The 27,437-nt window shown below is 48.2% G+C and overlaps 1 protein-coding gene across 13 annotated transcripts in view; it reads right to left on the minus strand.

Annotated features, from left to right (window-relative positions):
* Positions 1-369: 369 nt before the first annotated feature.
* HK1 (hexokinase 1) overlaps positions 370-27,437 on the minus strand; it is a 130,778-nt gene continuing 103,710 nt past the window's right edge. For all 13 annotated transcript variants that reach the window (XM_063727075.1, XM_054521467.2, XM_054521466.2 and 10 more), the window contains 11 exon segments: positions 26,028-26,183; positions 23,020-23,253; positions 19,475-19,779; positions 17,787-17,935; positions 17,351-17,470; positions 15,845-15,940; positions 12,983-13,082; positions 9,983-10,166; positions 7,193-7,348; positions 3,437-3,670; positions 370-1,261 (listed from right to left, as the gene is read on the minus strand). In XM_063727075.1, the coding sequence (XP_063583145.1) occupies positions 1,117-1,261; positions 3,437-3,670; positions 7,193-7,348; positions 9,983-10,166; positions 12,983-13,082; positions 15,845-15,940; positions 17,351-17,470; positions 17,787-17,935; positions 19,475-19,779; positions 23,020-23,253; positions 26,028-26,183 (1,879 nt within the window). In that variant the 3' untranslated portion in view covers positions 370-1,116.

The following is a 27,437-nucleotide window of genomic DNA, read 5'->3' on the forward strand; positions in this document are numbered from 1 at the left end:
AGGAGGTCGAGGCAGGCAGATCACTTGAGGTCAGGAGTTGGAGACCAGCCTGGCCAACACGGTGAAACCTCTTCTCTACTAAAAATACAAAAATTAGCTGGGTGTGTGGATGCACGCCTGTAGTCCCAACTACTCAGGAGGCTGAGGCAGGAGAATCGCTTGAACTCAGGAGGCAGAGGTTGCACTGAGCTGAGATTGTGCCGCTGCACTCCAGCCTGGGCGACAGGGCAAGACTCCATCTCAAAAAAAAACCTCCTCCGGCCAGAAGGCCACAAAACTCCCCAGTGTTTGGTCTTTGCCACATCCCAAGAAACTGCGCCCCCCTCCGCCTGTCCCCCCCGTCCCCAGCCATTAAGCATCACTCGGGTCTTTGAATTGGTACAAAGTTTACTAGGTCATACAACACGGCTCACAAAGCGGTGGGAAATTCCAGTGATGGCATTGTTTGTTGGTTGGTTCCTTTTATCCAAATGGAGACAAGACACATTTCCGCAGGACTGTCCACCTCCCCCCACGAGACAAACAGAATGCAAGACTGTCACACGCGGCTAGGACTGGTTCCACGGACACACGATTTTGTGGCATTGACACACCACGATGCGATGCCAGGCCACAGCGGGTGCCAGGAGGGGAGGAAGCAGCTAATGCTATGCCCACACTCGCCTTCAGGCAGTGCCCCCGGGAGGGAGGCCCGGCAGTGTCTGCTGGTGATAATACATTTCACACGGGGAGGGGGAACCCCAAGGATGGGCTTTGGAGGCCCGGAAGGCCTGTCAGGTGGTGTGACTTTCCATCTCCAGCCAATAAATAACTCTGTTGGATGAATGCATACATTAGAAATGGATGCCACTACACTTCACACGTGGGGGACCAGGTCGAAATCAAACCATGCAGAGTGGCAGGGCAAGTGAGGAGGGATCCGGGTGAGAGATATTATCAACAGCACACGCTCTATTCTGTACCCTACAATATATACCATTAGTTGGATTTTGCTTTCCTCCCCGCGCCGGCGGGCCCCGGCGCCGGCGTCTCCCAGCACAACTCGCTGGGAGGGTAGGGGGTTGCCGCTCTAAGAGAGAAGTGCTGGAGGGGCAGTAGGCTGGGGATCCCGGACTCTTAGCTGCTTGCCTCTGTGCGTAACCGCACACCCACGGCCGTGATGAGGGCGGCCCCCTTGCCGCTGCCATCCTCAGACAGGAGGAAGGACACGTTACATTTTGGTGACAGTTCCTTCACCGTCTGGTGCATGATTCTGGAGAAGCTAAAAAGGACGAGAAAACAGGACAAGGTAGTTGGAGGAAGATGAGAGACGCCGGGCCTACCCAAAAACACCAAAGCACAGACAGCCCCCTGACTGGTGATGATTCGACTTAGGATTCTTCGACTTTGTGATGGGTTTATTGGGGCATAAGCATCAGAAGTCAAAGAGACTCTGAACCCAACAACAAGGAGGATGAACAGGGTTGGGAGGAAGGCTGCTTAGAAGCAGCTGTGGCCAGTTGAGAATGGCTGGGAGGAAAGTGGGCCTATGGTCAATCCCATTGTCACAGTTTTCAGCAGGGAGGCCCATCTGCGAATCCAAACACAACTGCTCTGTATGGCTTATGAAGGCTAGGACATGAATAACACACACACCCACATCGGAGCTTGAGGCTCCAGGGGGACCTCAAAACCAAGGAGGATGTTAGGGGCCGACATGGATCATTAAGGCAGGCGCAAGCCAGCCAAGCACTGGATCGGTTCAGGAGGCTATGCAGGAATGAATATCACCCATCTCCAGCTGCAACCCTGAGACCCCCAGCACCCCACCATCAACAGCCTGGCCCCCAAAGACAGGAATACCCACCAGTGAAGATAGTATCTGAACAAAGGCTGAATCTACATGCTTGCAATTTCGGCTGAAAATGAAGGGCAGGGCCAGGCTGAAGATGCTTGGGGTGAGGGGCTCTCAAAAGTAGTCACTGTCCTTGGTTGGGGACCTATTAGGTGGGCGGAGTGCGGTGGCTCATGCCAGCACTTTGGGAGGCCAAGGTGGGAGGATCACTTAAGCCAAGGAGTTTGAGGACCTACTAGGTGCCCCATACTTTACAGCTCTAATTTCTAGTCCTGCCAGTGGCTGCCACCCCATGAGGAAGATGAGATTTTGCAGGGATTAAGCAATTGCACACAGATTCTAAGTGACAGTGCCAGGGTTAAATCCAAGAGTATGTGGCTCCAAAGCCTAGCTCTAAACCACTCCTGTGTGCTGCCTCAGCTGATGGCAAGGACAGCTATTAAGGGGGAGAGACAGAGGTGAGGATGGAGCAAGACAGATGGTTCCACCCCAAGCCACGGCCATGAGGTAAGCAGGTAATGTCTACACTGAGTCGGGTGAGGTTGCTTATAAGTAGGGTGACACTATGGCCTCATTTATCTGGGATGGTCCTAGTTTGCCTACAGTCCCAGAGTAATAATTATTAGCACTCTTGACTAGCAAGAGTACCCTAGTGTAGACAATAAATAAATAATATGGTCACCCTATTCATAAAAGCCAAGGTTTGAGACATGCGGTGGATCACAATCACACAGCAAGTGCAATCACATGTCCTTCTCTGGCATGTGGGGGTCAGATGCCTGACCAGAGAGAGGCCACTCCCTACCCCTCCCTGACATGAAGCCCAGGGCCCAAACTGCTCCCGCCCTTCCAAGTCTTAGCAAACTGATTCAGCAGATGAACAAGAGAGTGGCTCTCCTCCTTTCCTATTTTGTTTTTTGAGATAGGGTCTCACTCTGTTGCCTAGGCTGGAGTACAGTGGCGTGATCTGGGCTCACTGCAACCTCCACCTCCCAGTCTCAAGCAATCCTCCTGCCTCAGTCTCCCGAGTAGCTGGGACTACAGGCGTTCACCACCATCCCCGGCTAATTTTCAAAATTTTTTTGTACAGACAAGGTCTCACTATGTTGCCTAGGCTGGACTCAAACTCCTGGACTCAAGCAGTCCTCCCACCTAGGCCTTCCAAAGTGCTGGATTACAGGTGTGAACCACTGCACCCGGCTCCGCCCCTTCCTTAATATCCTCTCCCCACTTACCCAACACAGCCTCTGGCCTGGCTACAGCTCACCAGGCTTATGAGTGAGCCCACGCCCACCCTCACCTCCTCTCCCACTGCCCAGCCCTCACCTAAGGGGGACCAGGAGGAGTGGGGTGAGGGTCACGTCATGCCACTGGTGTGTGCTGGCCAAGTGAAGCCACTTCTCTGTCTCCCTAAGGATCCCAGTCAAATCCTACAAACTGTTCATTACCTTGTCCCAGACAATCCCCAGCTCCTGCACGCACAGCCTTCAGCCTGGCTGGTCTCCCGCAGGGCATTTCCCTGGCGTAAACCACATCCTGATACCCCCTAACACAAAGGGATCCCAGCAAGCTCTGCGCATCCCAACTGGAAGGCCCACTCACTGCGGATGAAGCTTGTAGAGCGTCCCGTCCACTCCCACAGTCACATTCAGACGGTCCAGTCCTCTGTTCTCGCGGATCTTATCCACCACTGCAGCCATGCCTGCGCCACACAGCTGCGCAGCCCTCCTGGACACCACCCCGCACACTGTCTTGACGAGGATACTGTCATCGCAGGTGCTATTCAGACCCAGCTGCTGGAGGATAGCCCGGACCTGGAGCAGTGCTAATCGGTCACTGTGGGGGACAAAAGCCAGAGGGCTGGATGAAGCGGGACCCACAAGAGCAGCCTGGGGACCGCGTCCAAAGGACGCCCCCCGCCCCCAATCACTATACTCATTCACAAACAGAGTCAAGGGCAAGTGTTACATGTTAAAGTGTGGAGAATTTGGCAAATCTAGCAAAATAAAAATTGGAAAATTTAAACCATTCACTATCTCAACATCTAGGAAAATGCTATTAGCATTTTAATTATATTTCCTTCCAGTTTATTTTTCCTAGCTGGTATGCTTCTCGTGATATGTAAAATGGGATTATCCTTGATATGTGATTTTCTTTCTCTTTCCTGTTTCATGCATTGAGCAATTTCCCACAGCCTTATCTGAGAACAGGATTGAAAACAGCTGCCGCCGTATTCCCTCTAGGGATGCACCATGATTTCTTTAGCCAGCTCAGAGAAATTCAAGTTAATTGCAATTTTCTGCTATTATAAAGAAACATTTTGATAAAGTTTGTTTATAAATCTTTGTGTGCAATTCTGATGTTTTTCCTTAGGATAAATTTCTGGGTCAAAGAGCTTTTGCTACATATTGCCAGATGCCTTACAGAAAATTGTATCCATTTACTCTCTCTTCAGCAGAGTATTTGGCCACACTTATCCTCACTGGAAAAGACCATTTTTTTACAACTTTTGACAGTTTTATAAGATGGCATCACAAGACTGTAGTTTAATTTATATTCTTCTCTATTAGTGAGGATGATCTTTTTTTTTCCATTTGTTTTTTTGCCATATAAACTACTTCTTATGTCTCAAGACTTTTCTCCTGATATATTTGTCTTATTTATATTAAATTGAAAGAGATGATGATGACTGGGATGGTACAATGAAGACCAGCCAGGCTTCTTGGAGGACTTACCATGTAACATATATTTTACATACATTACCTTACTTACTCCTCAACCAACCAATGAATGCATGATTATTCCCATTTTAAAGATAAGGCAACTGAGGCTGGGAGAAACTGACTATTGCAAAGCACACAGCCAGTGGAGAAGAGCAGGTGTAGACCAGACCTGCCAAAGCCCACTATGCCCTGCTAGGCATCTTGTCATACGCAGTACAAATGTCTTCCTCAGTTTACCGTTGCCTTTTAAGTTTGATTACTATTTTTTTTTTTACTTACAGATGCTACGTAGCTATATTTGACCATTTTTCTTTATGATTTCTTTCTTTGCTATTATGCTTGAAAAGACCTTCCATACCACTTCATATCCATTAGGATGGCTATTCTCAAAAAACTCAGAAAATAACAAGTGTTGGCGAGGATGTGGAGAAACCAGAACTTTCACGGGCTGCTGGTGGGAATGTAAAATGTTACAGCCACTGTGGAAAACAACACGGTGGTTCCGCAAACAATTCAACAGGGAATTACCATATGATCCCGCAAGTCCACTTGGGGTGCATACACACACACACAAACTGAAAGCACGGACTCAAGGAGATACTGGTCACCCGTGTTCATAGCAGCATTTGTCACAATATCCAAAAGGTGGAAGCAAGCCAAGTGTCCATGGATGGATGAATAAAAAAACAAAATGCAGTGTGTGTGTGCAATGGAATATCACTCAGCCTTAGAAATAAGGAAATTATGGCCGGGCATGGTGGCTCATGTCTGTAATCTCAGCACTTTGGGAGGCCGAGGTGGGTGGATCACCTGAGGTCGGGAGTTCGAGACCACCCTGACCAACATGGGGAAATCCCATCTCTACTAAAAATACAAAATTAGCCGGGTGTGCATGGTGACGCATGCCTGTAATCCCAGCTACTCAGGACGCTGAGGCAGGAGAATCGCTTGAACCCAGGAGGTGGAGGTTATGGTGAGCCAAGGTTGCGCCATTACACTCTGGCCTAGGCAACAAGAGCGAAACTCTGTCTCAAAAAAAAAAAAAAAAATTAAAAAATAAGGAAATTCTAACACATGCCACAATATGGACGAACCTTAAGACATTATGCTAAGGGAATTAAGCCAGTCACAAAGGACAAATGCTGTGTGATTCTATTTATATGAAGTATCCAGAGTTGTCAAATCCATAGAGACAGAGAGTAGAATGGTGGTTGCTGGGGTTGGGGGAGGGAGGAATGAGGAGTTAGTGTTTGCTGCATACAGCATTTCAGCTGAGAAGATGAAAAGAGTTCCAGAAATGGATGGTGGTGATAGCTGTGCGACTATGTGAATGTACTTAATGCCACCAAATTGTATACTTAAAAACCATTTTGCCTAGGTAAGAGCAATGTATAGGCTTGTTAGATTTTTTTTTGTTTAAGGTTTAATATTTTTCTTTTCTTTTCTTTTCTTTTCTTTTTTTTTTGAGACAGGGTCTGTCTCTGTCACCCAGGCTGGAGTGCAGTGGTGCAACCTCAGCTCACTGTAACCTCCGCCACTGGGCTCAAGCCGTCCTCCCACCTCAGCCTCCCAAATAGCTGGGACCACAGGAATGTGCCACCACACCCGGCTAGTTTTTGTTATTTTTGTAGAAACGGGGTCTTGCCATGTTACCCAGGCTGGTCTTGAACACCTGAGCTCAAGTGATTCACCTGCCTCGGCCTCCTAAAGTGTTGGGATTACAGGCATGAGCCACCGTGCCCAGCCTACACAGAGCCTACGTTAGGTTATTATGACCATTCTAAGAAGAACACAGTATTTGTGAAATTGCTTTTGTTTTTTCTGACCATTTTTCCTCCTTCTCACACAGCGTGCCTTGGAAGACAGCAAAGGCAAGGAAGAAATGTTCCCTGGACAGGAGAAAAGTAGAAAGAAGGTGGAACAACTTGCTGAGGGGCATCAGCTCCTGGGTGGCCTGGCACTGAGCCCCAGGCTGCCTTTCAGATAAATTCAGGGTGGGCCCTATGCACCCCCAATACCTGTATGTGTAGTGCACTTTTACCACCTGAAATGCAATCCATATGACCTTCTTACACACATAATTTCAAATAAATCAATATAATGCCCCAACATAAAGGATGGATAAAAGGAAAGTAATTTATTTATTTATTTATTTATTGAGATGGAGTCTCGCTCTGTTGCCAGGCCAGGCTGGAGCGCAGTGGCATGATCTCGGCTCACTGCAACCTCCGCCTCCCGGGTTCAAGCGAGTCTCCTGCCTCAGCCTCCTGAGTAGCTGGGACTACAGGCACTTGCCACCACACCTGGCTAATTTTTTGTATTTTTAGTAGAGATGGGGTTTCACCATGTTAGCCAGGATGGTCTCAATCTCCTGACCTCATGATCCGCCCACCTCGGCCTCCCAAAGTGCTGGGATTACAGGCGTGAGCCACCATGGCAGGCCAAGGAAAGTAATTTATAATAAAATTATAAGATTTCACTATGCAAATGCCCAGGGTCTGCTATTCCAGAGGAGAAAAAAAATCCTCAAAAATGGCCAAAATGTCCCCTAGGGTCCCTACCACGCCCATCACAATCCACCAGCCAGGCGACCTCTGAAGGGTGGGCGCTGGCAGGGAAGGCACTGCCCACTCACCTCTCGATCTGAGAGAGAAACTTGGTCTCAAAGATGCCCCGGGTCTTCAGCGGCTCAGAGATCTGCCCTCGGAAGAGAAATCCCTTCTTGGTGAAGTCGATTAAGATGTTGCGGACGATTTCACCCAGGTACATACCACTGATCATCTTCTCATACCTGAGACAGAAGGAGGGGCCTGGGGTGTCTATGGGAAGTGGCCAGGAGGACTGTCAGCCCTTGGTCTCACGGTCACTCTGTGTCTCTTACTGCCCCTCAAGTGCATCATCAACAGCCATGTGCCCAGCCCTGTGCTCTGCTGCAGAGGCAGAGTGGGAGGACCAGAAAGGACCAGGGAGTCCTCCACTCTCTCACATCAGAAACAAAACCACCAGCATTCATGTCTACCCACTAGACTGGTCTCCTTCCTCAGCTACCTTCTAGCTCTCAGCCCCAAGGTCACTTCCCCGAGAGCCTGTCCTCCTCCTCCATCCTGGGTTCTACCTGCCTGTTTCAGGTTCCCACACACCTCACCATTCTCCTCCTTCACAACACACATGAGCTCACTGCCTCCCACCACCACTGCTGTGGTAGACAGCCCCAAGAAGACAGGGCATATGTGTCTTTTTCAGCTCTGAGTCCCCAGGGCACAGCACAGCATGGCATAGCACTGGGCCCTCAGGAAAGTGCACAAAAAATATCTGCAGAATAAGCAAACGACTGGGCTAAGTCTTAAAGGAACAAGAAGACAAAAAAAGGAAAGTTTCTAGATTTTTCTAAAGGTTTTGCAAATACCCAGAGTACTGGTCAAGCCCACAGCAGAGTGATGAGGCCACACAGGAGGGAGAATTCAGTGACCACAACACGCTGGAGGTCAACCTGTTCTTGGGACTTTGAATTTCCTGCCCTCTCCATGCTCAAGGATCTCAAGAAATAACAAAGGATTGATTCATTTCCATGGCACATGCCCAAGCCCAGTGTCCCAAAGCTGAGAAGAGTCCCCTGGAATTCGGATACTCCAGGATTCCTCCTATTTCACGTGATCCATGGAAGAACATGAAACAGAATGGAATCACAGAGGGGTGGGCACCACTACCAAGTCCCATCCAGTCCTCATTCCACCACAAAGACCACCCCAGTTTGGTGCTGACATGTCCTTAACCCCTTCCAACACTTGCTGATCCCCCCGCTTTTTAACCAAGGGGGTCTTACTATTATTGTTGTTATTATCGTTATTAATTTTTAGTAGAGACAGGGTCTCAACCCTATGTTGCCCAGGGTGGTCTCAACCTCCTGAGCTCAAGCAACCCACCCACCTTGGCCTCCCAAAGTGCTGGGATTACTTTGATGATAGACTGCACTCAGCCCAAAGGGGGTTTTAGTTCAGGTCATTTGGTAGGCGACAGCATCTAGCTAGACTTGAATAGCATGGTTCTTCACTATACTCATTTTATAGTTACCATCTCTTTATGGTACTATTGGTTCTCCCTCTTTTTCCTCCTTCATTAAACGTCAATAAAGACTATAAGGGCCACCAGGCATGGTGGCTCATGCCTGTAATCCCAGCACTTTGGGAGGCTGAGGCAGGCAAATCACCTGAGGTCAGGAGTTCGAGACCAGTCTGACCAACATGGTGAAACTTGGTCTCTACTAAAAATATAAAAACTAGCTGGGCGTGGTGCCGTGCACCTGTAATCCCAGCTACCTGGGAGGCTGAGGCAGGAGAATCGCTTGAACCCAGGAGGTGGCAGTGAGCTGAGCTCGCACCACTGCACTCCAGCCGTCCAGGGTGAGACTGTCTCAAAAAAAAAAAAAAAAAAAAGAAAAGAAAAACACTATAAGGGCTGGTTGCGGCGGCTCACACCTGTAATCCCAGCACTTTAGGAAGCCTAGACAGGCGGATCACCTGAGGTTAGGAGTTCAAGACCAGCCTGACCAACATGGAGAAACCCTGTCTCTACTAAAAATACAAAATTAGCTGGGCATGGTTGTGTATGCCTGTAATTCCAGCTACTGGGGAGGCTGAGGCAGAAGAATTGCTTGAACCCGGGAGGTGGAGGTTGTGGTGAGCCAAGATCACACCATTGCACTCCAGCCTGGGCAACAAGAGTGAAACTCCACCTCAAACAAAAAGAAAAACAAAAAACTGTAAGCTGATTTGAAGAAAAGCACTAAGTAAATAACAGCATGGGTGGTATTCAGAAAAGGCAAAAACCTTGAGGGGGCTAGGGAGTGACTCGTGCTGGGTGCTGCTCCAGCCCTTCTTTCTGCTTCTGGGGACACAACTTTGACCAACTCATCCTGGCCGTGGCAGAGGATGGACTGATTCCTGGGGGCTTGAGACAAAGGGCAGACACTGCCATTTCAGACATGGTCTCTGAGACCTGAGCTGCAAAGCTCCACATGGCCACTAGGTGGTGCAGGAGGCTCACGGAGGAAAGGACGATTGCGACAGGGCCTCTGCTTCACCCCAACCTGCCGCCCAGCCACCCTCACCCCACCCCCTTGTTATTCTGATGGGAAAGGAACACAGCAAGGGGACTGGAAGGCCAGAATCCTCCAGGATAAAAAACAGTCACGGGCAGCCCCTAGACAGGCATCAACCCTGGGCCATCTTGTACCATGTTGGGGGTCTGTCCTCCCTGGTTCTCTGCTGTCCAAAAGACAAAGGTCAGGAGTGAGCCAGGGGGTCCAGTCTTGAAATCTCTGTTCAGACCTCTCCTCCTAGAAACTTCTTCCACTGCAAGTGGCAGAATGCAACCAAGTGCTGCCCCCACCCTGACTGTGGGTGTCCTCTCCGCCACGCGGGGTTACCTTTGTTTCCCGGCATTTAGGGAATATTCGTCCACCAGTCTGTCGTAGTGTGTCCTGATATCATCCAGACACCCGTTGTCCCCAAAGGCCCCCCACTCCATGTTGATGCACATCTGCCCCTGGTCCCCCTCCACCATCTCCACGTTCTTCATCTCCTCCATGTAGCAGGCATTGCTGCCGGTCCCTGGAACACACGAGGGGGCAATGAGGAGTGGTGGCCTTGCATTTGGGGGTCTTGCAACTGGGCCTGGGGTCTGGGGCCTGAGGTTCCACAGGCAGGGGGCATGTTTTTTGTGATGAACAAAGTAATAGTTTTGCTTTTCCAATGATTTCCAGGAAAATTTTGAAATGTAAATGGAGAGTCTGAGCCACATCACCCAGAGGGCACCTGCTTAGCTGACTTTCGACCAAGAGCCTATGTGTTCACCCGTCCAGGCAGGGTTATGTTTATTGTAATAGAAGATGGCTTTATAGCAAAGAGATGGAGCGTCAATGGTAGAGGTTTAGGCAACATTCAGACCAAAAGAAGAAATATATACATACACACACAACAACATGCACACATGCATATACAATATATACATGCCTATATGTATGTGTATAAAATATTAGGGGATTATCTTCTATTATACCATGGATATTCACTTATTTTCTTTTTCTTTTCTTCAAGACAGGGTCTGGCTCTGTCACCCAGGCTGGAGTGCAGTGGCGCAATCTTGGCTCACTGCAACCTCCGCCTCCAGGGCTCAAGTGATTTTCCCACCTCAGCCTTCCAAGTGGCTGGGACTACAGGCACCACCACCATGCCTGGCTAATTTTTTTAAATTTTTAGTAGAGATAGGGTTTTGCCATGTTGCCTAGGTTCATCTCAAATTCCTGGGCTCGAGCTACCCTCTGGCCTCAGCCTCACAAAGTGCTGGGATTGCAGGCGTAGGCACCACGCCCAGCCCCACTTATCTTTTCTCGACAAGGATGGTTGGTCGTGGACTATGCCTGCTCAATAAGCTTTCCTACATATCTTGGGATGAAGCCCACAGTTCAGGGCAGGACAGTGTCTTCAGCATTTCAAGGGGGGCTTTCAAAAGCAATGGTTTTTCATCATTTTTGTATCAGACCTCTGAAGATCAGAGGATTCTTCCGTGAAAAAGGCACCTTTCTCTGGGTGGACCCACACACCGCACACATGCAACCTGGCATATGCTTGCCAGGGGCTCAGGAATCTCTGACTTCCATTCCTGAACTCCCTAGAGCAGAGTCACTCAAAATAGAAGGACCACAGACTGTTTGCTGTTCCAGCCCATGAGGAGCTAAGAAACTGAAGGCAAGCATACTGCAACTTTCACAGCAATCTTAATTGCCATGATATCCAAGCTTGTGGTCACTGAACTTGCCTCACTGAATAGACTGGATATTTAAAAACCAATCAACTAACCCAGGAAGAGTGCTTCACACACATACTTTAATATGCAGCTGGATCACCTGGGGACCCTAAGAAGCAGATCCAGATTCAAGAGGCTAGGGCCAGGACCTGAGAGCCTGCATCTCTAACAAGCTCCCAGGATGACGCTAATGATGCGCCCGGGAGCACCATCCACCCATCCAGGGTGGGATGTAGGTGAACTTTCATCAGGAGGACACAAGACACACCCCCTGGCCAGACCAAAAGGGCTTTGGTAGTTTTCATCCCCTTTGAAGAAACTTAAGTAGAGTTCAAAGACTGTACAGTTGGATGATTTTTGTTCTTTTTTTTCTCAGCCCCCTTTTCTCCCAAGGTTAAAACTGAGAGAAGAGGAGCTCCAGAAACGGAAGATGATGGGAGTGGGAGATGCAAAGAAAGCCAAAACATGGAAACCATACATCTTGCCTATGGGAGTCCTGAGCAAAGAGATCAATTGATGGAGGAAAGAAAAAGTAGCTATGAAACGTAGCTGGAGCCTGGTGCCAGGAAACGGGCGGACCTGACCTCCCAGGAGGGAAGGTGGGGCCTGCAGGAGGAGGAGACCTGCTGTGTCACTCTAGCTTTGCATTTCACACCTAAGCCCATTCATAGAAAGAAAGGGAGGGGCTGGGTGGAGAAAGCCAGGCCCCAAACAACCTTTCACCAGGAGCTGCTCCCTAGGTTTTTTACAATTTCAACAGAAGAGAAAAGTGGCTTAACAATGAATGAAAAGTTCTTCCTGGCACGTGGAAGGCAGCCTGCTGGGGCCTCTTCCCAAGCTTTAGACACTCAGCAACTGATCCAGTAGCAGGGGTGCCACTGCTCACTCGCCAGGTAGAGTCCGCAGATGTTGGCTAAGAAACTCCCTGGGGTCTTTCCCAGCATCCCCTAACGTGAGGAGCAGGACCAGCAGGACAAATGGTTTCCTCATAGCCCAAATCAATATGCTTCAGGAATTATGTGCTCGAGGCCCAGACCCCTAATGTGTTTGGACTACAAGGCAACAAGCTGCAGAGACAACCCCTCTGCAACCCCCTTCAGTGGCTGGGACCATGCACACCCAGTGGCTGCTAAAGGCAAAATGGTGCCCAAGACCATCCTGCCCCTTTCCATGCTCTCAGTGTGGTCAGCACGGGAGGTGCTCTCTACTTCCTTTCCAGCCTCAGACTCCCTCCCCACCCCATCCCCCTGCAATACCTGCCCAGAGCCCCTCCATACAAAGCCCATAGAGCTGCCATGTTTGCCAGGCCCGCTCCAGGTACCTGTCTCCACTCAACCCACGTGAGTCTTTTGGGGCCTCATTCCTGGAGAGTTCAGTTCTTGACAGTCTGATCATAAGCAATGTGTAGCATTATGGGTGTCTTCAGAAAGGCACCCCCCACCTCCCCCGCCAGAGACTCTGCAGCCTTCGTCCAGCCCTGAACTCTGGAGCTGGTCAAGAAATGATACTGACAGATAAGACTACCCCATACAGAGGACCAAGCTGCTGGGCCAAGGCCCCACAAAACAGGGAAACCCCAGCCTTCCCTTCTGCAGGGAGAGAGACCTTCCAGGACACTCACCAACAATGAGTCCGACCTCACAGGTGGGCTCCTCATAAGCACAGGTCATCATGGTGCCCACTGTGTCGTTGACCACAGCCACCACGTCCAGGTCAAATTCCTTTGCAAAGAAAGGGACACAGCTTTAGGAATAGGATCACTATGCCTGGCTTGAATGCTGCTGGTTCTGTCTGTTGCACTGCAGTCAGAGAGCCACTGGTCATCATCTAAGATGGTTTTCTTACCAGCCTACAAAAAGGTAATCAATGTTCCTTCACAGACTAAACCCCTGCTATTAAGGATATATCTGAAACATGAGATCTAAGGAAGGGAAAGTATTCTACCCATTTTACAGATGATACTATTAGAGGGAATCATAGAATAGAAGAGACAAGGGGCAATGGTCAAATAGCTTCTTCCCTTTGGAGTTTAAAGCATTATGGCCTTTCAGAGGGCAAAACGGAAAATATCAAACTCATTGCTCAGAATCTGTCCTTGAGAAATAGTCATGCAGGTGCACAAATGCACACATACAAGGATATTTACTGCATGACATGCAATAGTCAGAAAGAGGAAACAATCCAAGTGTAGATCAAATGGGCTATGTAAAAGGCAATTCAGACATATGCTGGAATCCTACGCAGCCAGGAAAAAGAATGAGGTTGGTCTAAATGCAATGATGAGGAAGGATACCTGTTTCATATTAAATCAAAAAAGCAAGTTGTCATGTTGTATATATGGTGCAATTCCTATTTTTTAAGTGTGTGTGTGTGTGTGTGTGTGTGTGTGTGTGTTGGTATATGCATGGAAAGCAAGCTAGAAGAATTAACACTAATAGTTGTGAAGCAGGCAAAAATAGATCAGCAGGTATCCTTTCTTATTTAAGAGACAGAGTCTTGCTCTGTCACCCAGGCTGGAGTGCACTACCGCAACCATGGCTCACTGCAGACTCAACCTCCTAAGCCCAAGTAATCCTCCCACCTCAGCCTCCTCAGCAGGTGGGACCACAGGTTGTGCACCACTATGATGGCTAATTTTTTATTTTTTAACTTCTTGTAGAGACGGGGTCTTACTACGTTACCCAGGCTGGTCTCCAACTCCCAGGCTCAAGCGTTCCTCCTGCCTTGGCCTCCCAAAGTTCCTCCTGCCTTGGCTTACAGGTGTGAGTCACTGCACCCAACCCGCAGCTATATTTTCAATGAAATATTGTAAGTTGTGTAGCATACCCTTCCAGATGCAACTCAGCCCTCTTTCTTTTTTTTCTATTTAACTGCAAAAGACAGCAGACAAATCAGCCCTCTTTCAGACACTCATTTCAGCTTCCCTGACAGCCTAATGCCTAGGTATCTGTCTGCTCTTTAGACTGTTATTTGAAGTATTTTGTTTTGTTTTATTTTTTAAATTTCTTACTTTGCACAGTGTAATGGGGTTGAAAAAAAGTCAAAAGAAAAAAATTTAAAACAGTCTCTTACTGACTCCCTCATTAATTAATGAGTTAAATTAAATCTTGGGAATTTTTCATTTTATATTTTTTCAATGTCCTCCAGCCAAAGACCACCAGAAACACACCTGTAATCTAACAAAGTTGGGCTTTACTTACTCATTGCAACACTGGAGAACACACCCCAGGGGCATCTCGGAAAGTGGCTTGGTGTGGTGGCCCATGCTTGGAATCCTAACACTTTGGGAGGGTGAGGCAGGAGGATCACTTGAGCCCAGGAGTTAGCAAGACCCAGCGTGGGTAACATAGCAAGACCCCACCTCTATTTAAAAACCCCAACACTTTGGGAGGCCAAGGCGAGCAGATTGCTTGAGCCCAGGAGTTGGAGACCAGCCTGGGCAGCATGGCAAAACACCATCTCTACCAAAAATACAAAAATTAGCCGGGTGTAGATGCCCACCTGTAATCCCAGCTACTAGGGAGGCTGAAGCGGGAGGATCGCTTGAGCCTGGGAGGCAGAGTTTGCAGTGAGCCAAGATTGCACCACTGCACTCCAGCCTGGGTGACAGAGTAAGACCCTGTCTCAAAAAAGGAAACTTTAAAATTCTAAAAATTAAAAAAAAAAAAAATTGAATGTGGATCTGTGTCTGTGTTGTGGTTTGGGGGAAGGTTTAAAGAAGTGGGGCTTTGCTCTGGATTGGATATTGTCAGGAACCAGGGGCAATTCTATGGTTACAGACTGGTCATATTCTTGTCTAAATCCATCATGGTCCTGGATGGAAAGGCTGTGTCTGATGTTTCTGCGCTGCAATTGTTTGTGGACTCTGTGAAATTGTTTGTGTTCCACAGGAGAACACCAAGGCCTAACTGAGAGTGCCAGGCTGTGCCCACCTGTCAGGGGCTGCTTCTTTCTTTTTCAGTTTGTATGAGAGTCATGATATACCTTTCTAAAAAAGATAATAATCCTGTAACAACACAAACCTATGAGCCCTTATTTTATTGCGGGCAGTGGAGTCAGGAAATAGGGAGCTTTTCTTGGCCAGGTCACATGCTTCTGTATTGTTTGAATTCCTTTTTTTTTTGAGATGGAGTCTTGCTCTGTCGCCCAGGCTGGAGTGCAGTGGTGCGATCTCAGCTCACTGCAACCTCCTCCTGGGTTGAAGCGATTCTTCTGCCTCAGCCTCCCAAGTAGCTGGGACTACAGGTGCGCACCACCACGCCTGGCTAATTTGTGTAACTTTAGTAGAGACAGGGTTTCATCATATTGGCCAAGCTGGTCTCGAACTCCTGACCTCATGACCCACCCGCCTCAGCCTCCCAAAGTGCTGGGATTACAGGCGTGAGCCACCACGCCTGGCCTGAATTCTTTACAACAGGCAAATACACTTTTTAGAAACCCCTAAAACAGTGAAGATTTTAAAAAACATTCTTTTAATAGTTACCTCTCTCCTTTTTATCGCATCCCTTAGTAAGGTGGCTACATCATTGCCCACGCAGTCTGTTGCCTTAAAACCCTTTGTCCACGTGATCAAGATTCCCTACAACATAAAAAGCACCAGGAGAGTCCTGTGTAATTAACCCGGAAGGGGAGAATACAAAATTCCAACCCTCCCTCCTGAGTCAACAACTGCTGAGGGCTTACAACATTGGAGACAGAGTTCAGACATCTGAGGACAAACCAATAAAATATGAATAGACCCTCCTCACCATCCTCATAGGGGTCTGAAATAATCCCACTTCACAGATGGAGCAAATGAGGCACATTAGATAAATAGCGATGTCTAAGTTCACTCAGCAGACGGCAAAGACGGCACTCAATACTGGACAAGAGCCCAGATCACCCGATTCCTAGCCTGGTGCTGCCACTGGCATAATCAGCTATACAGAAGAGTCTACTGACACTATAACTGAAGGATCCTAAGAGTTTAGTAATACTGTGACTACCTAAAGTACATTTTAGGTTTCACTGGATTGAAGTTAAAACACTTCCTGGGGAAGAAAGTACCCTGGGTGTGTGTTGACTATGATGAATCCAAGGTGAAGGTATAAGTGAAGTGCTTTAAAAACAAACAAACAGATCTACCTCCTGAGCTCTAAAAGGGTTTCAGAATAAAAAAGTCCCAAGTCAGCGACATAACTGGATTAACTGGTTTACAGAGGTAGGTGACCCTACCTAGCTCTCCTAGGGCTGCTCATTAAGTCTTTAACCCTGGCCTAAGACCCGCCTCCAGAACTCCTGCCTGGTCACGTCTCCACCTGTGACACCCAGAGCTACCTACAGCTCTTCCAGCGTGACAGGCTGGGTCTTGCCTCCATGACTCTGCACCATTGGTTCCTTCTGCCCAGAATCCACTCCCCAACCCTGACTTCACGGAGCTGGAGCCGCTGGTGTTAGGGACTCGGCTCCCCCACTAGACTGTGGCCTTCCAAAGGACAGGAGCTGTAACCTTCAGCTCTGAGCCCAGCCACTCAGTAGTCAGCAGATGCTCAAGCTCTGATCCTGGACCCTGACTCATCCTGTGTATTGAACAAATATTTATTATCTCCTGTGATTGGACACTGTGCTAGGGCGTGCGGGGATACAGGTCCTTGCTCACAGAATATACCACTAGCAGAAACCAAAGACACTAAGAACTAACTGTGTAAGAAGTGCTATAGGCAAGGCAACAATCAAATGAACAGGGGGCACAGAAGAGGATGAGGTTCTTTTTTTTGCCTGGAGGACCAGAAGCTTTCCCAGAAAAGGTGACGCTTTCAAAGAGAAAAGAAGAGAGAAGAGTCTCAATATGGCCTGCAGGCTGTGAAATAAAGCCTGGCTCAACCCACTGTGACTGTGACTGTCATCTAGGAATGACACTGAGGCTGGAGAAGGCCTCAAGGGCCAGCCCACCCAGGCCACAGGGGACTCAGTGCTGCCCGATCACTGAGCCCTAAGAACAGAGACTCACCGCGTCCAGACTCGTCTGCTTGCAGGGAAATGAGAACGTGAAGCCCAGAGGCATCCTGGGGCCTTTGATCCCCATGTAGTCCAGGAAGTCAGAGATGCAGGAGACAATGTGATCAAACAGCTGCATGAGAAAAGAAAGGATCGCCCATGCTCTCTGTGGTTTTAATTTTATCAGTGCACGTGGACCAAAGTGTGTATACACACACACACACGTATGCAAACACACCCCCCACACATGCAGAGTGAGCCTCCTTTTCCAGAATCTTCTCAGCCACCAGAGTGTCACAAGCCAGGCATGGCAAAAAGCATCTGGTGCTTCTGGGCCACAAGGACACAAATCCATGTGGGCATCCCGTGGAGGATTTTGGTCATCAAGTGACTGCCGGTGCCACTGGCCGTGTGTGCAGTGCATATGCACTATGGTTTTGTAATCTCACCTCTTCCCCAGTGCCCTGCATGATTTCAATAGGAATGGCGTAGATCTTGTTGTGCATTTCCACCGTTCTCTTTTTCCCACTACGGATTTTCACCAGCAGCACACGGAAATTGGTTCCTCCAAGATCCAGGGCCAAGAAGTCACCATTTTCTGTTGCCGTCAAAAACGTAAAGAATGTCAAAAACAGCCAAGTGCCTCTTGGCAGCCAGTAACCCCAAGACTCCAGACTTTCAAGGGGAGAACCCCATAGCAAACACAGAGAAGAAGCTGCAACTCCTCCCTTTAGGACACAGCACAGACTCAGAGGAAGAGTGGGCACCACATCTCTGACTACCACAGACTTGGAGCCACACTGGGAGGACAGCATGTGAGTAAACCACCTGTCACAATACACAGACTTCACCAGGGCTGCAACAATGAAAATCTCCTACAAAAAATAATAATTTATGTCAGGGTGTGGGGTATTTGCAAAAACAGCCGCATCATTCCCTTCCCTGCATGTGCAAAATCCTTCTTTGCAACATGACTACAGTTCCTCCCACTGAAAGATGGAGTCAATTTCTCCTCCCCTGGGATCTAGCCCAGCCTTAGGATTGTTCAGGCCAACAGAGTATGGCAGAGGCAAAGCTGAGCCTGTCCCCAGCCTGGGCTTCCAGGAGGCTTTGAAGTCTTCCCTTCTCCCTTGCAGCCCTTGCTGCCACCACTTGAACAGCCAGGTGGCCCACTGAAGGATGAGACACAGGGCCAGGGGCCCCTGCACCCCAGCTGACAGCCAACTGCTGGACATGTGGGGAAGGGCGTCTGAGATCTGCGTCCCAGCTGACTCAACAGCTGACTGCGGATGCAGGAATGAGGCCGGCAGAGGTCAGCCGAGCCTGGCCCTGATGAGCAGAACTGTCCAACTGACCCACAGATGCATGAACAATAATAAAGGGTGGTTTTTAAGCCACTAAGTGTGAGGGTGGCTTATAATGTGGTATTAGGTAACTTACACATAGGACACATTCCTGTCACAAACATTCATTACTCCAAGGACCCACCTGAAAAGCTCTTCAGATTCCCCATAATGATCAGCTCCAGTGAAAACTACCAAGGTTAGCATAAAGGGTTGGATTCTGTTCTACAATTTGCCTGAATGCGAAACTCCCCAGGCCCTGAATGCCTCGTGCATACTCTATCAAGATTTAAGAAGGGTACACTGAGTGTTTATCCTTCTGCTGGCTTTCCTTGGCTTTGGGAAAACGTAATCAGTGCTGTGGGATTTGCCCAGCTTTTAAGAATACTTCTTTTTTATTCATTTAATTTTTTTTGAGACAGGGTCTTGCTATGTTTCCCAGACTGGTCTTGAACTCTTGGGTTCAAGCAGTCCTCCCACCTCAGCCTCTTGAGTAGCTGGATGACAGGCGTGTGCCACCTTGCCCAGCTAAGAGCACTATTCTAAGCAGGGCTGTGGTTTTAGAGATAGCACTTGCCTGGGAGGTCCGACCAGGAAAATTAAACTGCCCTGAGTCACACACATGACAAATCAGTTAATAAAAATGGAAAACAGAGATGTGAGGGAGTTTCTAGCTCTGGCAAAATCATGCATCACCAGTGTGAAGGCATCCACTGGCGAATCCAACCTCCCCCACTGCGGCTCAGTTCCTGGCAGGAGCAGGACAGGCATGTCAGCCCTCAGCAGGCCCTTACCGGTCCCGTCGGGAGTTCTCCGGACGAAGGAGGGCAGCATCTTAACCGCGGCATTGTTGTGCGTCTGTTTCCTCAGCCCCAGCTCCATCTCGGCCCGCATCCTCTTCTTCACCTCCAGCAGCATGTCCTTGGTGAGGTGGAAATGAGCCAGGGTCTCCTCTATCTGCCGGTGCTGCTCGGCCAAGCGGTAGGCCACCGCCGTCACCATGGCAGCCCCCTTGCCGCTGCCACTCTCCGAGAGGAGGAAGCGCACATCGGAGTCCGGCACCAAGCGCCTCAGAGTCTTGTGGAAACGCCGGGAATACCTTGTGGGGGCAGGGGGGACATTCCACAACAGCTGGACTGAGCATTTATTGGGGACCTCTGGCCACCCTTTCTTTCTCCACTCTTTAACTCTTTTTTTTTCCTTTTTTTTAAGACAGGGTCTTGCTCTGTCACCCAGGCTAGAATGCAGTGGCACAATCACAGCTCACTGCTGCCTCAACCTCCCAGGTTCAGGTGATCCTCCCACCTTAGCCTCCCGAGTAGCTGGGGCCACGCCCAGATAACTTTTTTGTATTTTCAGTAGAGACAGGGTTTCGCCATGTTGCCCAGGCTGGTCTCAAACTTCTGGGTTCAAGCTATCCACCCGCCTCAGCTTCCCAAGTGCTGGGATTACAGGCATGGGCCACTGTGCCCAGCCTAATTCTGTTTTCTGCACCTGCTTTTTTCATTACACAAATCATATACATCCACTGTAGAAAAGTTAGCAAATGCAGAGAGGTAAAAAGGAAAAATGAAATCGTTCGTAATCACACATAAAAAGAGAAGACTCTCATTATTACATGATTATCACATACAAAAAATTCCAGGTCTAAAAAGATTTTGCCCTCCACCGTGACAGGAAGATAATACAGCACCGTGGTCAAAAGCACGGTGTTCAAAAGTCAGATGGGGCCGAGTGTGAGGTGGCTAACGCCTGTAATCCCAGTACTTTGGGAGGCCAAGGCAGGTGGATCACCCGAGGTCAGGAGTTCAAGACCAGCCTGGCCAACATGGTGAAACCCCGTCTCTACCAAAAATACAAAAATTAGCTGGGCATGGTGGCAGATGCCTGTAATTCCAGCTACTCGGAAGGCTGAGGCAAGAGAATCGCTTGAACCCGGGAGGCAGAGGTTGCAGTGAGCCGAGAGCGCACCACTGCACTTCAGCCTGGGCAACAAAGTGAGACTGTCTCAAAAAAAGTCAGATGGGAAAACAAGGGCGAGCTCCACCCACTCCAGCTCAGGTAACCTTGAACAGCTGACCCTGAAGTAAATGAAGTTCTCAGTATCTGGGTGTCAGTGATGTGGAGGGAATTAATAGCTCATTAAAATGCTCAGATTAGTAACTGCTGCTGAGGAAGAGTTCAATAAATAATCAATCGTTTTTTCACTTGGCTCTTTCCCTTGCCACATAAAAGTCTGGAGGTTTCTTAGTGGCTAGAAGAGAGCTTTGGGACAGGAGTGAGACAGAACTTCCTCAGAGTTTGTGGTCTGCTGTCAGTAGGGAAGGCTGGCAAAATGGTTCCCCCAAAATATTAACAGCAGTCAACTCCAAGGGGTGGGATTAAGGATGATTTCTATTTTCTTCATAACTTTTTGAACTAGCTAAAGTTTCTATACTGAGTAAATATTACTTCTGAAATGAGAAACAATTAATCAAAGCTATTTTTTAAACTGTGATGAAAAGAGTTCTGGCTCATAGGGATGACTGCACAACAGTATGAATGTACTTACTACCACTGAACTGTACCCTAAATGGTTAAGGTGGGGTAGGCACAGTGGCTCATGTCTAAGCCACCATTTTGGGAGGCCAAGGAAGGCAGATCACTTGAGGTCAGGAGTTCAAGACCAGCCTGGCCAGCATGGCGAAACCTCATCACTACTAAAAAAAAAAAAAATACAAAAAATTAGCCTGGTGCAGTGGCATGCACCTGTAATCCCAGCTACTAGGGAGGCTAAGCCAGGAGAATTGCTTGAACCTGGGAGGCTAAGGTTGCAGTGAGCTGAGAGCACACCACTCCACTCCACTCTAGCCTGGGCAACAGGGCAAGACCCTGCCTTCAAAAGAAAAAAAAAAAAAAGGTTTAGATGATATATTTCATGTTATGTGTATTTTACCACAATCTAAAAAAAATCTAATGTGATGCTACAAATCCCTAGGCTTTCTTGTCCAAAAAATTAGCCAAGAAATTACAAAGAAAAAAGAAAGAAAGAAATGGCTAATAAAAGTTTCATTATCAAGAATTTTGCAGATACTTTAAAAATACAATTACGTCCTTGGCTCAAACCCTATCCCCTCAGCAACACAAAACTATTTCTCCTTTTTTTGAGACAGGAGCTCGCTCTGTCCCCCAGGCTGGAGTGTAGAGGCACAATCTCAGGTCACTGCACCCTCTGCACCCCCAAGCTCAAGTGATCCTCCCACCTCAGCCTCCCAAGTAACTGGGATTATAGGCACACCACCACACCCAGCTAATAATTTGTATGATTTTTTGTAGAGCCACATTGCCCAGGCTGGTCTCGAACTCCTGGGCTCAAGCAATCCACCTGCCTCGGCCTCCCAAAGTGCTGGGATTACAAGTGTGAGCTGCCATGCCAGGCCAGAACTATTTCAATTTAAGTCGACATTCTTTGAGCCATCACCAGAACTGAAGGTACAGTATTGACATGGGTGCTTCACATGCACATTATATTTATACGTGCAGTGGGAAACAATTCGGAGGTCCTGTGCAAAAAAAATCATGTCATAGACTTTCATTAAAACTTATTAAATAATGACTTAGAATTTACCTTTAGCCTTTTTAAAAAAGTACAAGCCACATTCTCACAGGACAACGTGGCTTCTAAAACTAAGGTGAGATGGCATGAGGACTGGCTAGGGCCACTGACAGACCAGAAGGCTGCGTGGGGAAGAAAGCACCTCCTTGCCAATGGGGTCAACTTACAGCTCCTACAGCTCCAGCTCTCAGAGGCCAAGCACAGACAAGCTGCCCATTTAAAAAAGTAAAGTCTGAGGGTTTGGGGGGTTTTAACAGGAGCTTCTGAAACATGAATGTGGGTACCACACCTATGACCCAAGGTCCTCCTGATGAAATGCGGACGAGAGACAGACACATTCCACCCAGTGGAGCCGACAGCTACAGAAATCTCCATCTTGACTTTTGACAGGGCAAGGTGACGACGGAGTGCAGAAGCAATACCAGCAAGAATCGACTAAGGGCGATACTTCCCAAGGGGGCAACGCTGACCTTATGCCCAGAACTAAGCATGTTATTGATCTATTTATTTATTTTCAAATTTTCATAGAGATGAGGTCTTACTATGTTGCCCTGGCTGTTCTCAAACTCCTTCCTCCTGCCTCGGCCTCTCAAAGTGCTAAGATTACAGGCATAAGCCACAGCCCCCGACCACCATTGTCTTGTCTGCCGAAAAACGTTTACCGGGTACAAAAGTCTGATCTCTGGACAAGGACCCTACCCACAATGGGTACAGAGTGCCAATGACAGCAAAGGGCAGACTCACTGTGGGTGCGTCTTGTAAAGAGATCCGTCGACACCAACCGTGGTCCGCAGCCTGGGTGTGCCCTTGTTATCACGCAGGCGGTTCAAGATGGCGCCCAGCGTGGCAGCCACCAGGTTGGCTGAGCGAAATGAGACAATGGTGCAAACGTGCTGGACCGAGACACAGTCATCATCGGACGGCTCCACTCCCAGGCGGGTCAGGATTTCTTTGGCATTGTGGAGGCCTTCCTTATTCCTGTGAAGTTAGAGGCCAATACTGATGCACTGAGGACCACATGAGGCAGTGCAAAGCACTGAGGCTTGAAGGTGCTGGAAAGGGACAGCCCCACTTACCATGTGTGCATGGTATGGGATGAAGACTGTCAAATGCCTAAGAAGAGCCCGGGAAGGGTTCTCCTCCATAAGAAATGCCAGGTAGTAATAGGAAAAACTGTACCAGGTTGCACTGTGCCAAGCCAGGACCATGAAGACAAGTGAAGAGGCAAGACTATGTAGCCTCTGAACAGGTGGAGAAATGGCTGCCACCACCCAGGGCTCATAAGGCTCAGGAGAACCTCCCACTCGTGGGGTCTGTGAGTTGCCCCTGGATGCTTACACATCCTTCCTTGATGTCTCTCAGTCCAACTGTAATTTTCTGTACACGTGTTTTGTGTATCTTTTGTTGGATTCATTCCGAAGTACTTTATAGTTTTGTTATTACCGTAAATGGTGTCTTTAAAATATATATGTATACATACATGTATATATACACACACATACACACAAACACATATACATATACTCTATCTTTGCAGCTTTCCTGTAAATCTAAAATTATTCTTAAAAATGTGTTTTAAAATATGTACATATTTTTATTATTGCTGATAGAAATACAGTTGACTTCTGTATCTTATCTCCAGACATCTTTTTTGACAGATTTTTTTAATATTTAAAAACAAAACCAACCTCCCCCCAAATAACCCCCAAACAAACAAAAAACCAAATTAAATAAAATGTACAGTGAATATACCCAGCAAACATCTGTATGTGCAATTAAATACTGTGTCTGTTACTGCGGCACGAACCTCAAACAAACAATATACAAAGTGTTCTGGGAGGGTCGGGGGAGTCCCAAGTTTTAACTCTGTGGGGTCTAGGAAGACAAGATGGGGAAGTGAGAGAATGGGGAAATCAATTTTGTTTGTCTTAATTCTGTCCATATAAATATATTCATAAAGACCAAAAAAGGAAAGGAAGCTTGGGATGTTAAGGTAATAGGAGAATAGGAGAGTGTGGGACTTTCCCAATTCTACCTGACCAAAAAATATGAGAGAAATTAATTTTATGATGGGAGAAGAGATTTAAAAAATGATAGAAGAGGATGGGGGCCGGGCACAGTGGCTCATGCCTGTAATCCCAGCACTTTGGGAGGCCAAGGCGGGCGGATCATCTGAGGTCAGGAGTTTGAGACCAGCCTGGCCAACAAGGTGAAAGCCCGTCCAGACATCTTTTTAACCTCTCACGTCGTTCTATTCATTTGTCTGTAGATATTTTGGGGGTATTCCATATAGACTTTTACCATTTGCAAATAATGACAGTTTCACTTCTTTTTTGATTCTCAAAGCTTTAATTTATCTCTCATCTTTTCTTTAAAAAAAAACAAAAACAAAAATGAAAACCCACTGGCTAAGACTCCAGTACGATGCCAAATAGAAACTGGTGATACTGTCTTGCTCCTGATTTTAGAGAATGCCTCTAACATCTGCTCTTGTAGGATGTTTTTTATAGTTTTTTGTTTTTTTGTTTTTTGAGATAGCCTTTATTATAATATACATGCTTTCTTGAGCTAGCTGGGTTTGTGTTTCTTGGTAACCAAAGAGTCAATACCAGAAACAGGCCAAGAGGAAGGCATGCATTTCCTGACTTGGCCAGTGACTTTCAAGACAATCCACGAGTCTCCCGCTCCCCTTCCTTCCCAGCCACTGACCAGGAGACTCATGAAAAGGGACGGCTAGGAACTCAGGAGAGTGATCATAGAACAAACTCCAGCACATGGATTTGGCAGAAGAGTTGGTCCAGATAAACCCCTTTCCTCTTCCAGCAGCTGCCTTCTCTAACCTCAAAGAGAGCTGATGCAAATCTTCATAAGGAGACAGAGAATCCCAGGTTTCTTGTGTGATGCCAAGGGGCTGCAGTTAGTTGCTGGCTGGCTCTTTCCTTCCTTCTAACTGTCCTGTCTCATCTGTTAACCGGTGTTTCTCAAACTTGCACGCCAGGGCACATTTCTGGCTGTTAACAGGTTTCCCCTGAAAGAATGTGTGTGTGGCAGGGAAGGGGTGGTTTCAAGCACAAAAGAAGTCTGGGAAATGACAAGTCAAAGCAAAATTGGGTTTTCTTTAATGTGTTGATAATACTACAAATCTGTATTTTTATACTTTATACTTCTTATTCCTTTTTACTGTAAGTCTGTATTTATTTTACCATAATATTGTAAAATGGAAGATAAATGTGCCATATTCCCAATCCTATTGGTCAAGGAAGTCTTTTTTCAGGGAGCACCTAATTAACATCTTGAGGTTACTAAGGTGCCCTTAATGCCCTCAACACAGTCTGGAGGTCTCCAGACTGGAAGTGGAAGGTGGAATTCCAAAAACCCAGGCTCCGGGCTTTGCCAGCTCCTTGCTCCTTGCTCGAATCGTCTGCTTCCTGGACGCTAATCTTACCCTGAGTGTGTGTGGAGGGTGGGGGTGACGGGCTGATGGGGGTGGGAGAGGAGGCTGCTCTCGTAGCTAGACAGGAAAATCACCTGTGCACTTCAGGCTAACTATGTCATTCTTTAATGAACTGTCACAAGTGCCTGCAGGGAGTCCAGCCCAGGATGGGTCAGCTAAGAGTGAGAGGACACGGACCCAGAAAGCCATGACACTCTTGAAGGAAAAGCCACCAAACTTGGACTCAAGAAGTAACAAGGGACCAATTGCTCTTCTCTGCCCCAACACCCCAAGAAAGCCTTGAGGGGATGTTACCTACTTTTCGATGGCTGACACATCACTAGTGTTAAACTTCCCTCTGGTGAGCAGCTCCGGGGTGATCCGCCCTTCAAATAAGAGGCCCTCCTTGGCCATCTTGACTAGGATCAGTCGAACCAGCTCTCCCAAGTACATGCCACTGACCATCTTCTCAAACCTGCGGGAGAAAGGCACACCGGCACTTGTCAGCCTTCCTCTGCACCCCACACACGAGGGCTGGGACAGACACAAAAGGAATGGGAAGCCCCGACTCACCCCTCACCAGCCCCCAGACTCGCTGGCAGGCGAAACCATGCGCTTGCATGACTGAACAGCAGAGGGAGAGGGATCGGAAGCCAAGCCGACTGTGGAGAGGGCAGGAGTCATTCAGACCCCGTGCCTGTGACTAGGAGAACACCACAGGCAGGAGCAGGCAGGGAAGGCTGCCTGAAGGCAGGGGGAGCATTCCCAGACAGAAATGTGCAAAATATGATAATCTCCTCCTAAACTGTACGCTATACTTTTTTTTTTATCTTTATGTATGTATGTATGTATTTACTTATTTATTTATTTTTTGAGACAGGGTCTCACTGTCGCCCAGGCTAGAGTGCAGTGATACAATCTCGACTCTCTGCAGCCTCAACCTCCTCGGCTCAAGCCATCCTCCCTCCTCAGCCCCCTGAGTAGCTAGACAACCATGCCCAGCTAATTCTTAAAATTTTTTGTAGAGGGGGAGTCTCCTTATGCTGCCTAGGCTGGTTTCGAACTCATGGGCCCAAGCGACCCTCCCAGATGCAAGCTACAGCACCTGGCTTGTATGCTATACTTTTCAAAGAACTTTCACCTCCACTCCTATGGGAGACCCCAAACCCTGTGGATAGGAGGTGGCCAGGAAGTATTCTCCCCATTTCACAGCTCAGAAAGGGTAAACAGCTTCTCCGAGGGAAAGGCAGCCACTCCCCCTGGGGCCGCTGTCAGGACATTTGTTAGGCACCTCCCTGGCATGATTTTCTCCTTCTCCAGCCAAAAGGATCAAGAATTTGCTTTGAGGAACTCACTCCTCCCCCACTGATGTTACCCTAAACTCCAGGGCTGGGCTCTGCATACTGACAGCCAATCGGCTCACCCCACTGCTCCAGCCCCGGTCAAACACCGACCAATCACAGAATGAGCCCAATGCTGCAGGGGAGAGGCAGCCAGGTGTAGAGAAAGAAGCCAACACGCATTGCTGAAGGCCCAGCCGGGAGCTGGCAAGAACCAGGGCTCGATGCCATATGTGAGCCAGATTCAGCCCCCACATCCTGGCTGACGAGGGGCCAGGAGGAACCCCTGAGCCGGGCAGATTGAAGAGGTGGGCGCACATCAGAGCAGCCCGCCGCTCCTCTGCAGGAGCCCAGCTGGCACACCCACAGCTGACTGTGACACAGCAAAA

Source organism: Pongo abelii, chromosome 8 (genome assembly GCF_028885655.2).
Source record: "Pongo abelii isolate AG06213 chromosome 8, NHGRI_mPonAbe1-v2.0_pri, whole genome shotgun sequence".
In the NCBI taxonomy this organism is placed as follows: Eukaryota; Metazoa; Chordata; class Mammalia; order Primates; family Hominidae; genus Pongo; species Pongo abelii.